A 12,412-nucleotide genomic window follows, 5' to 3' on the forward strand; every position below is an offset into this window, starting at 1 on the left:
CAAGGAACTTTCCCCCATGCTGTTTTTTTAAAAATTTTTTTAATCCACAGATGACAGAGAAGGCGAGTCAAATTAGAGGTTCTCTTTAAAATAACTTGTCAGCAATAGTACTTACAAGCGTTTGTTTAAACGGTTCCTGTAAAGGATTGTAAATGCTGTAAATTCATTCATGCAGACTGTATCCTTCCGTTAAGAAATACTGGTGTTGGACTTTGGTTTCCTGAAACAAAACCCAACAACAACAAAAACCTTCGCTCAGGATTACGGTAACAGATCGCTGTGAGGTATCTGTATGTCAACGACTCTATTTTGGCCTGAAGTGTAACCTCTTTTCCTCTAGTGTCCCCTAACTGATCCTCATAGGAAAACCCCGAGACTGAGCTTTCTACGGTGAACAAGTCAGCCCTCATATTCGATCCATCTCGCAAAAGGTGCTCCTGTTTGGGATTAATTTAAAGATGGGTATATTTATCCTCTCTGGCGATGAATTCGGTGTCGCCGTAATTTCAGAGACGCGAACAAGAAAATATAACCCACCGGCCCTAAGCACGCCGTGAGCCCCCCGACTTGCCGGCCGGAAGGGAGCAGCCGGCTGGTCGGCCTCTGGGCAAACGTTTCCCGCAGCCAGAGCGACTCCCGCCTCGCCTGTCGGGCGCCCCATCCCACGGGCCCGACCTTTGCGGCCGGGAGGCCGCTGCCAGTCGCTTTGGGGCGCCCTTGGCACTGTGGGACCGGCGCTCAGGGGTGAGTGCACAGCCCTTAGACCCCCGGGAGAGAGGGGAGCGCGGGTTCTGCACATCGCCCTCAAGAGCCGGGAGGCCAAAAGCAGCAGCTGCTGGGTGGCAGCGCAGACTCCGTGCCCGGGGCTAGTTGGAGCTTTACCGCCGCGCGGCTAGCTAGGCGGCTTGCGGAGAGCCGGGGCGCGGGGCTGGGAGGGGGGCGGGGGGCGGGGAGGCTCGGGTCGTGCACGCATCACTCAGGCCTGTTGGCCAATGAGCGTCGCACCCCGAGACGCACCGAGCCAATCAAAAACGAGGAAGTTGTGAGTGGCATTAAGAGAGGGCGGGAGAGAGGGAGCCCGGGAGTGAAGTTGAAGCTAAACCCTGTAAAGCCATAAAGAAGTTACAGGGGGGCGTTTTCGGCTTCCAATTAGCAATAATACTTCCTTCATAACAACTACCGAGGAGGAGGATTCTAAAACCACCTCACCCGTCCCAAAGCCCGAATCCTCCCCCCATTCTCCCTCGCACCCATCCCCCAATTCATGACCGAGAGAAGAAGAGGGCCAGGACGCGCTCTGCTCCTCTCTGCTGGTGGGAAGCGGCGAGGCCCGCGGAGTGGCTTAGTTGGACCGTAGGCATGAGTACAATTAAGAGGTGGGCGCCTCCGCATGCTTTGCCGCCGGCAGGGACTGAAGGTAGGTGAAGTGGAATATGCCCTGCGCCCGCCCAGTGGCGCCCGCTGCTCCACGGCGGAGGAGGAGAGGCCGGGCGCCTCCCGCCCTCCGGTTCCTGCGAGGGGCTGTCGCGAATGTGCCACCTGTTAACCTGGCGCTGCCGTGCCCGGCGTGTTGCCGCCCCCGCTGGGCAAGGGAAGCGCGGGGTCTCCTCCTTGGCTGTCCCGAGAGACTCGATGTATAAGTGCCACTTTTTGAGGAATCCCTGAGACTTGAGACCTAAGTTAGAGTCAAGTTCCGGACCTATCAAAGTGGGGGGACCGAGAGGCGCCCGAGCGCTGCGGAGAAATTCTGGTTTGCAGAAACTTGGGAACGTACGCCTGGCCTGGGGCTCCTAAGGGTCTTCCGAGACCTGTGTTTTGTGGTTTGGGCAATTTCCCAGGGGGCTGGAGAATGTGTCTGACGGGGGTGAGAGAAGGCGAATATTATTTACAGGGGACTCAGTCTCGCTGCTGATTTTTCCAAATCTTAACCAACCAACCAAAACACTGAGCCTGGCAAGGAAAAGCGGAGGCGCGCTGAGGCCCTTCCCGGCCATTTCCCCCAGAATTGGGGCAAGCGCGTGAGTGAGTGTGGAGCCGCAGATGTCTGACGCTCTGATGCTGTTGTCTTCACAGTGGCCTGAAAGAGTGGTCCGGCAATCGTGTTCTTCCCCGAGGGGCTCGGAGCCGCCTCCAAGGCCTCGGGACTGAGAGCACCCGTCGGGGATTATTATGTCGATCTCCCGAGGACTGGGGTTTGCAGCGCGGAACAGAAGAAAAGGCTGGCTTTTCGGGGTTCCCGCCGGCATTTGATGCCCAGCTACGCCTAGAATTGTCGAGATCGCTTGCCGTGGATCAGCAATTTTATTCGCATCCCATATTTTTAAAGAAAAAAATCTGTTCGCCGGTGTTCTTTCACTACCATCAAAACACTGAAGCAAAAATCTCGTCAAAGTATGCTTTATATTTTTGGCCAAATATGATCTCTAATTGAAAGTTTATTTTTGATTTTGGATGAATCTGTGGAACTTATGTTGTAAGAAGAAAGGGAGAACGAGACACGATGAAAGAGAAGTCCAAAAATGCTGCCCGGACTAGGAGGGAGAAGGAAAACAGTGAATTTTACGAACTGGCTAAATTATTGCCTTTACCCTCAGCTATCACCTCGCAGCTGGACAAAGCATCCATAATCAGACTCACCACCAGCTATCTCAAAATGAGAGTAGTGTTCCCAGAAGGTAAGTAACTTTGACCAGATGGAATTTCAAAGGTAGAAGGGGTAAGGGATTTGCCAGTGAATGACTACACTACCGGCAGAGAAGTAGATGCATATGTACCTATACACTGCAAAGGGAAGTTTAGCATGCTGGAATAACTAAGAACCTTGCTGGATTTAGAATTTCTATTGCCTTTCTGTGGCTCTTTCTACTTCCCCATTAATACTTTCTCTTCTGTCCATCTGATGTGTTTGATTGGGAAGCAGCCCAAGGGTGCTTTTGTCAACACTTAGATAACTGGGCTCTGACGGAAGTACTACTAACCCAAACATGACTTTCTTTTTAAATTCCTCTTGTTAGATTTATATCTAGTAGAGACCAGGAACATCTCTAAATTCTTCTATTTTTGCTATGTCTAGACAGACCCATGTACATGGAGATAATAATTTCTCAATATATCAGTAATTCAGCAGATGAGGAGCAGGCTAGTTCATGAACAAATATGTTCTGAATTTACCCAGTCTCTCGACTACTTATTGCAAATTTATTCTGAGTTGTTGAGATGGTCACAGATTCTGAGACTAACTCTGATTTGCAACTCTGGGCTTGATACTTTTTCTGAGATATAAGATTGAATTAAGATCATTTGCCTGCTTAGAAAATATCTTTTAGGTGGCAGGTTGGCAAGTGAATCCCTGGGAAAATTGTCTTATAAGGCCTAGAAGTTAGAATAGCTGAACTGTTGACATGATTTAAAATATGTATTTAGATTATCAAGATTCACTGTGTGAGGACAAAGTAGCCTTCATAGAACACTGTCGTGTATGAAACCATTTATATTCAGTAGGTGAAGGACTCGTCTCTCTTCTGTTTCCCCATCTTTTCCTTTACTCACATTCAAATAACATATAAACAGATTTTTAAAATATTTTAGATATGTCTTTGCTGGGGAAGGACGATTTGGAAGTGTAAAGGAGAGAACACTAAACAAACAAATTCTAGAGAAGGAACCTTGTTTATTTATAAACCAGAACGTCTTATTTGACCCAGAGAGATTTATGTTATTGTTGATTTTGGATGTTTGGAATTTGTTGTTTCTTTTAGGGAAAAGAGGGAAGGAAAGAATCACTATTGGACTTTGAGTTTCACTTTGCTTCATTTTGACTACAAGTTATTATCTGAATCAAAATCTTGCAAAACATGCCCCCAAATTAGTCAGGAGCACTAAAGGACAACTTTTATAGTTCAGTTTTAGCCCAAAGCTGTAAGTATGGTCATTTTGTCTTAAAGCAGTTCCTTGAACAATCTCATCTGACCTTGGAAACTACAGGAGGAGAGGAATCAAAACCTAACATACCTGAAAAGTTTTTTAAAAAAAGAAAAGAGAAAAAAGAAGGAGGGGCAACTTATGTAATAAAAAAACCACATTTCCCATTCAACCTGTGCTGAGAATTGACGGTGGGAAAATTTCTATTATGCTACATTGCCTTCTGTTTAAAAAAGAGATATCGTTGTCTTTATACTGTCAGCGCCTACTTTATAAAAATAAAGCTATTGCGAACTCCGCTGGCCGCTCTGTTCCTAACAGGATTATTAGCAGTGATTTGTCAGCCCCTGCGGTCTCAGTGGGCTCCCTTTCTGCGTGATTTCTAGCGGGTCTCGTCAATTATCGGTGCCGATGTCGCTCGCTGTTTGATCAGAAGCAGCATATGGTGCTGCTTGTGAGGCTGCGAGTAATCGCGGAGGAAAAGAATAGCGGGTCGGCTTCCCGGGAGGGCACAGAGAGGGACAGTGCGCCCGGGGAGTCGCTGGGCCAGGGGCTCCTCTGTGTCGTGCAGACCCCGGGCAGGCGCGGCCGGAGGGAATCGGGCTGGGTTTTGTTGTTTTGGTTTTGTTTTTAAGAGAGCAAGCTTTCTTGTTTATTTTAATGCTAACTCCACAAATTATAAATTGCGTGATAAATAGGAGGAACAAAAAGTAAACCCTCTTAGCCAACTTCTCATTAATTTTAAAAAGAGCGCGGGTGAAGACTCCCGCTGGAGTCCCCTTGTTTGGCCAGGCCTGTCCCCTGTGGCTACTTTAAAGGTGATGTACTTTCTGCAGCCCCACTCACCTTCCTTCAGAGTTTTGGCCAGGAGCCGCTCCTTCCTCTCCCTTCTTTGGATGCGTGCGAGTTTATGGGGAGGAGGGGATGGACGATGTGTGAACTCTGGGCACATCATTTATTTCCCCAGCTACTGTTGAGCTCATAACTCACCCAAAGCCTCCACCGGGTGAGTTAGGGTCATCCGGACAGCTGGTTCCTAGGGATGAGGTTTTAATTTTGAGTCTACATTAGCTTCAAAAGTCCAAAACCCAGATTCAGCCCTTTAAAATGTTAAAGGACAACAGCAACAAACAATAAAACTAACAGTTTTCAGAAGGAGCAAAATAATCTCAAGGCCGCAGAACCAAGCACAACCTGCAGAGGGTGCCAAATTTGGGTTCAGCTGTTGCCTGAAGGCAGAAAGGTGGGCAATATTAGGTCCATGGCAGTGGGGGAAACTGAGCACTTTTTATGGAGGTAATATAGTTTAGTGCGGAGAGATGGAAATAATTTGTTTGAAAATGAAGTACATTTTTACATCTGTCTTGACACCATCCTAGCACATAGTAGGTCTTCAACAAATTTTTAAAGGTGAGATGAAGGTAACTTTTTCATCACAATAAGCCTGCTATCATATGTAACATATGGATTTTGCAAAATATATAATCTAAAATAATTCTAAATCTGGTGGCATCAGTTATTAGGCATAAAAATGACTATAAAACTTTACTGGTTTTGCTCATATTACATTTTATTTATAATACCCTGTAATGCCAAAAGACTTAAACAGAAATCCTTCCATACTTACACGTGAAAAAAATGAAAGATACTTAAAATATAGCTACCCTCCCACCATTTGTTGAATACAATTCCTAACCACCCTGCGCCCAGGAGTCTAGTAAATTCCTGGTCTGAGAGCAAATTTCAGCTTTTATTTGTCTCAATAGATAAAATTGAGCTGTTGAGGGAAAAAAATCAAGGGAGAAGGAACAGAAGAACGGGATATGGGCCCCTGGAATAATTAAGAATACAGTATTAAATTGGAAATTTCATAGTAAAAATAAAAACAAAAAGTCTGGGACAATTAGTGGGAAATCATTAGAACTGCATATCCCAACTGGTAATATATTCTATTCTAAAACAGCCTTGCAAAGGAAAAGTTGGCATATCTGGATATATATGTCTTCGGTGTTCTCAAAGCCAAAGAGGCAAGTTAAAAAAAAGATATGTTATGACTTGATTTGTATACAAAAAAGAACAAGTTCAACTAAAATATGTATGTTATCCAATTATAATACAGTTTTTACTGGGGGCATAGTGGCTTGCATAGTGTGGCCTTTGAAAAGATCAAATGTTTTCAAATCTATGGCCATTCAATATCTTGGTAACATTACTGCCATTTCTTTGTCAACATGTCTTGGCAAAATAAAAATAATGACAGAATTGAAATCAGTAACTGTGTAGGAGTCTCTACAAAGGCTGGAAAGAAAAGGATGATTAAACAAACCTCCACAGACACTTGCTGTAATATTCACCTCAAGACTGAAATCCTTAATCACCTTATTTTTTTTTTGAGGTTGAGAACTGAAAGAGGAAAAGAGGCCCCATTTCCCACGTGGATGGGTGATTTAAGGCTGTTTTTCTTGCTGCTTGGGGAAATGATTGAGCATTAGGTTTCCATGTTTATTTTCTTACAGAAGTTTTTCTCATTTAAACGCCTTTAAGCACAGTTTATGCTCCACGCTGAGTTTCTCTGTTTAATTCCAGTTTTGATGTTGACTTAAAATGTAGAGTACAAAACTAAACTCTGGGCAGAGCATTTGCAAGGCAGATTTATGTGCTAGAAATTGTAGACCAGATCAATGGCAGAAGTACCTTTTTTTTTTTTTTTGGAAAAGGGAGTAATCATTAATAAAAACAGTAACAATAGCAACAACAGCAAAACTATAAAAACAGGGTATGATAAGCTATGGCAGAATACTTTTAAGCAGGGTACACTCCTCTGAAACTAAAATCAAGTTAAATTTCCAGGGGAGAAACCTGATTTCTAGGGGGAGTTATTTTTCAATCTGGGGGATTCTTGGCAGATTCCAGGTTTTTCAGATACAAATGTGGACACAGAATTCAAATCTATGAATTCTTGCCTCATTTCTTTGTCGGATCAGGTATTTCTCAAGAGAATAAGGTTTCGTCCCAGCTAAAACCTTATGATAATAGCTGTGCCCTCATTTTCAGTCTGTGGTCCAAGGAATTTTAAATTTTGCATGGGGACGGGGAATCCTTAATTATTTTGCAATGGGCCTCCTAATCAGAAAACACTAAAACATTGTCTGAGCATTGAGGACCAAAGCTTCTTCCTCTGGTAGCGCCATTGCGCAGACGGCTCCGGAGCGATATCACTCGACCTCCGTGGCTCAGACCAGGGACAGCGACCTTGTCGAAGCTCCCGCCGCCGGGGAGGCTTGTAGGCCAAGGCCCGCGGGCCAGATCCCCACCGTGCGGCCCATTCTCTCCCCGCGGCGGCGGCCAGTGGCCCGCTAGCCTTGGCCCCGGTGGCCGAGAGTGCGCCAGCTCGCGGCCTCCGCGCGGTGTCTCCTTACGCTTCGCGCGGGCCCTTGTTTCTGCCTTCCTGGGGCGTGAGGACGTCTCCGCCCGCCGAGCCTGGTGCTGCGCGGGCCACTGCCCCCAGGCCCGGCCCTCCTCTAAAACTCCTCTAAAGCCAAGATGCCCCCGAGGGGCAAAGCTGTGCGTCCCGACCGCCAAGTGGAACCGAAGCGGGACAGGCCCGCGCCGCGGGACAGACCCACCGGCCTCGCCCGCGCCGGTCTTCGGACGCCCAGCCCGGCCAGCCTCGAAGGTCCGGTCTCCGGGAGACGCTGCCTGAGGCTCTCAGCCGTCGCACACTATTGTCAGCCCTTCGTGCGTGTCCGTCCCACGGGTTAGTCGGGACCTGGCCGGGCCCGGCCTGTCCTGGTTCCTGCAGCTCGTGTTCTCTCGGGCTCGGCCCCGCCCGGGAAGCCCTACCTCAGGGGCCGAAGCTCCAACGAGCGCCCAGAGAGTGTCAGCGCTGCGGCCGTCGGTCTCCACCCCAGGTTCACACTGACAGAAGTGGATTCCCTGGGCGCGGCTGGGGGTCTCCGAGGCAGGCAGGGGAGTACTGGGCACACGCGCACTCTGGGGCCCGGGACCCTGCACGGGGCAAACCCCAGCCCCGCGCGGCCACCAGTGTCGTCGGAAGGTGGGCCACACCCGCCAGATGGCCCAGAGGCCGCACCAGGCGTCCCAGGTGGGGGTACTGAGTGCGTTTCGGTGCGCGAAGCGGCCTCCGGCCCAGTGACCGCTCCAGACCGCTCGGTCTGGGCGAAACGCTCCTGATCTCCGTCCCTCTCTGCCCCAAAGAGCCCAGCCGCTGAGGCTCCTGGTGCCGGAACACGAATACCGCTTGTTCTGAGGCTGAAAGGGTTGCACAGTGAGAACGCGGAGGCCCTGTGGACAAACCAGGTGGTTGAGACAAGTCCCCCGGGACCAGAAGTTAGACGCGGGGTCTCGGAGGGCTTTTCCCGTCTCAGTCACCAAGTTGTGGTCAGGTCACGGGACAGCTCCCTGTCATCCAAGAATTGAAGGTTTCTGGGAAGGGCTACAAGGAGAACACCTTTCTATTGAGATACTGTATTTATTAAAGGGGGCGGGGGGAGGGGGGCGCGAAACTGTAAAACAAGCTCTTCTCCTCCTCCTCTTCCTGACTGGGTGAAGGAGGAGATACCTGGTCTGCAATCTATATTTTGTCAAGGGTATGAAACTCATTCCGAAGGAAAAGCTCGATCAATTTATTTTTGCTGCTTGCAATAACACAGCTGGATGATGCTTTGGGCTCACTCTAGACTGGGGCTCATCATTCATTCGCCAAGAACGGGCCTAAATTGTGCCTGTGGGATTAGGTCAATTTTAGTGGATCTACTTCGCCTCATTTGGTTACTAATTGGTTTCTTGTTTTATAAATCGAAATCTCATTTTCAGGAAATTACAAAACCCGTGCAGTCAGTCCATTGAGGTAATCCTTGGGTCAGGGGGTATTTAAATGGAAATGGCTCAACGGCGCACTGAGGGTAAAGCAACAGTGAAACTTCGCCCGGGGTTTCACGTGAAATGTGAGCTAGTCCTTTAGATCCATAATAGATACATCCCTTCTAATACTACTTATGTAAATATGATAAACCAGACTTTAAGGGGAGGGGGGCGGGGAGAAGAAAAATTTATCTGCTAAGGTTAATGTGGCATATCTTGGAAATCTTCCAAAATAGATTATGTTTTCCTTTGTCTTCGGCCACTTTAGCTGGGGAAAATCCTTTTGTCTAAAACCCGATTTAGTTATCGCCTCCCTCGCAGAGCTCCTTCTCTCCTTTGCAAAACCCTGTTCCTCGGCCTCACCGAATTACAAGAGAATCTTTAGATCTTGTTCCCACTGTAATCCTGCCGCAAAGGGAGCTGGTTTCCTCCTCATTTTAAACAGACAATCAAAGGATTTGCGAATTTTCTGCGGTAGGTCAAGTGCAGAAACGAAATCTCGGCTTACCCCCCTCTCCAACAGAAACTGGGGGGTGGGAGCGCGTCAGTGCGGGAGGAAGGTGACGGGGTCCAGGGAGAGGGGTCTCTGCTTCCACTCTACCCCCGGCTTTTTGAGAGATGAAACCCATGCCCCGGGCTTGGAAGGTGTCCTGGGCCGGCTGAAAGGAGAGCTCAGAGCCCTGATCTTAGGTCAGAGAAGCCAGACAGGTAGAGGAAGGCAGCCAGTTCTTTATAAAACATTAACCCAGACACGACCGTGTGCGGGAGGTTTCAACCGGGAACGGGAGAGAAGGCAATGCTCCGTGAAAGCAAAAGGTTCCTTAAAAGGTGAGGGGGTGGGGGGTACAGGAGAGGGCGCGGGAGGCTCCTGTCACCCTGTGCTCGGCCCGGCTGTTTATTAACCTGCAGGGAAGTCTTACTTTTCCCTCGTAGGCGCATAATAATGAGGCCGCCCCCAGAGACCACAACCAGCCGAGGCTGGCGCCGGGAGTTCGGAACCCGTACTCAACATTGAGCTCAGCTCGCGGGGAGGGGGTTTCAGATGATTCTGGTCGGGAGGCGGCTCCCGGGTGTCCCCAGCCGCTTTGGAGAACCTTAGTAATTTTAGAATAAAGCGTTTGTTGGCTCCACGAGCAAGTTTCACACCCTTCGGGGAGCTGCGGAAGGCACAGTCCCAGACGCAAGGCGGCTGCGGCCAGCTCCCTGCCCGCCGAGCGCCCGGCCCCTCGTCCCAGGAAGCTCAGGGCTTTCAGGCCTCCGTTGGGCCCCAGCGTCAAAGGGCCAGCGCCACCCGAGTCCCGGGCTCTCCCGGCAGGATCCTTTCCCCACTCCCCCGTGCGACCTCCTCGACTACACCCTCCCGCCACTTCTGGTTGGGTATGTGTGATGGGGGTGAAACCAAGGAATAGAGCTTGACTCAGACGGCAGGAGCTAAGAGAAAGTAGCAAGGCGAAGGAAGGATTGTGTGTGTGCCGGCTGCTCTGGCAGGGCCCTCCGGAAAGGTCCAGGAGGACCGCAGGAATCAGGGCAGTGGAGTCACTCTGGGGAGGGAGGAAGAATCAGGAGGAGTTGCCCAACGCGAGGAAGGGAGAGGAGTCCCGGCGAGGGTGGGGGTTGGTGGGGGCGGATCAGTGTTTGCAGAGCGGTGGGGAAATCGTTAGATTTATTTAGATGTGCAAACACCCAGAAAAACCCGATTCGAGCTTAAGGGGCGCTCACGGTTACTCGTTACCACAGTTTTGATCGCCTGCTTCGGAAGCCGCTTTGAGTCCCAACTCTTGTGTTTTATTCTGAAAGATCCGCCCCCACCCCCATTTACAATGGGAGTGTTTGTTATTGGGTACTTCATAGTGATTTGTCCCATAAAAGCAGTAATTCAGTAAATTATCCCCTCCACCCCCCCCCCCAATTTTTATCACGTTTAACCTTGTTCAGTGGTTGGAAGCATAAAAGAATTGGACTACCCAGTTATGTTAATTTCAGCAGCAACATTGTTAAAAGATATTACCCATAAGTAGTTTAACCTCTGCAAGTTTCTTCTGTCTAATTTTTCATTTTCTTCCTGAAAACAGGTACCATAGCAAACTCCATATTAAATTTTGAAAAATGAGCCACGGGCATACAGGGAGGTTTATTTTTCAAGACATCACCAGAGAACTGATTTGTGGCAAAGCCTGGAGAGAGCTTAAGGTGATAGCATCAAGGACAGGAAGGGGCAGTCTTTGTTAGTAGTTGATGCCGGGGAATTAGAGAAGGGGAGTGATTCCCTATGTCCAAAATGGGACGTAAATATTGTAAGATGGTGTTAGCACCTGAAAATAAGTGGCTTTCAGAAAAGCTCCTGGGTTTTTCTTCGGGTGAGGGTGGGGACCTGAGGTTAGGACGCATTAAGTGGGGGCTGCTAGGAGAGAGAGGAAAGGCAGAGGAAGGGTTGCAGAGGGTAGCTGGTGCTGGAAGCCATCCCCAAGCAAACGAGTTTTTCCGAAGCGTTTTAAAGTCAGAGGCCAAGGGGAGGAAAAGGGCTGGAGAGCCCCGCAGCCAATCAGAAAGCCCACCAGGAGGAGCGGGCCTTGGCCCGCAGTCTCAGGTCTTTCTGGGCAGGCCGCGGTATTCGCTGAATGTGTGGACACCCTCGGCCTCGTGATAAGGATGATGAAACTTGGGGTGAGTAGTGTCCCTCGCCCTTCTAAGCACACTAGTGAACCTGCACAAAAGTTACCGCTCTGCTGTTGTGTTGGGCCCCTCTGGGCACAGAGTGCCCTCAAAAGAGGCCACTTGGGGTGCTGCCGGGGTGGGTGAGTGGGGCGCTCAGCCAGGACCCTGTCCTTCCTGAGAAGCCGGGGCCGGTCATGCAGAGGGAGCGGGAGTCTGACGTCTGTTAAACTCCTTTGGAGTTGAGAGGGCGGAGCCTCAGTTGACTCCATGGGTTTCCGCGGTCCAGGTAGGCAGGGAGCCCGGACGGTGTCCGGTTGTGTGTGAAAGCTTGCCTGGGTGACAGACCCACTAAACTACTTCTCAAACCGCCAGCCGGGTCGGAGTGCATCTTTTAAGGGTGTCTCTGTGTTTCACAGGGCTCGGCGAGGCGTGGGGCCACTCGAGTAGGACCAGCCCCCTGGACAACGTCGGCCGAGAACTGGGCTCGCACCTGCTCCAGGTATTGACGCGGCACGTGTGCGAGGGCCGGAGCCAGGCTTCCTGTTCCCCAGAAAATGGGAAACTGTCCGAAGATGGCCGTCTCACACGCGGTCCCTATGACTCCTTATAAAGTTAAAATGTTAGGCTTCTGACCTCGCTGGGTGTGGAAGTCTCCTGGCCAGGTGGAGAGGGAGGAGCAGGTGACGATAGGCGCGTTGGGTTTGGAGGGGAGCCCTTTAAGGCCACAGTCAGGACGGCTGAACAGAGGGAGGGCGCACCATCCGACACCACTCGGAAGAGGGAACAGCAGCCCTCGGGCCAAGCTGCCGAAGCCCGGCTGCACAACCGTCCGAAATGAAGAATTTATCCCAGAAATAGCCGGGATCTGGTAGAAATGCCCGTCAGTACTTTAAGCCTACACATTTCGGGTGCAGCTGCGACCACAACTCGTTTCATCTGCTTCCTGTAGCTC

At 49.8% G+C, this 12,412-nt stretch overlaps 1 protein-coding gene across 1 annotated transcript in view; it reads left to right on the plus strand.

Moving 5' to 3' along the window:
• The first annotated feature begins 1,051 nt into the window (after positions 1-1,051).
• The window catches only part of SIM1 (SIM bHLH transcription factor 1), a 75,053-nt gene continuing 63,692 nt past the window's right edge, over positions 1,052-12,412 (plus strand). The window contains exons 1-3 of the mRNA XM_027972422.3: positions 1,052-1,417; positions 2,074-2,675; positions 11,877-11,959. Of these exons, the coding sequence (XP_027828223.1) occupies positions 2,501-2,675; positions 11,877-11,959 (258 nt within the window). The 5' untranslated portion in view covers positions 1,052-1,417; positions 2,074-2,500. The remainder of the gene's footprint in view (positions 1,418-2,073; positions 2,676-11,876; positions 11,960-12,412) is intronic.

Source organism: Ovis aries, chromosome 8, assembly GCF_016772045.2.
Source record: "Ovis aries strain OAR_USU_Benz2616 breed Rambouillet chromosome 8, ARS-UI_Ramb_v3.0, whole genome shotgun sequence".
Classification (NCBI taxonomy): domain Eukaryota; kingdom Metazoa; phylum Chordata; class Mammalia; order Artiodactyla; family Bovidae; genus Ovis; species Ovis aries.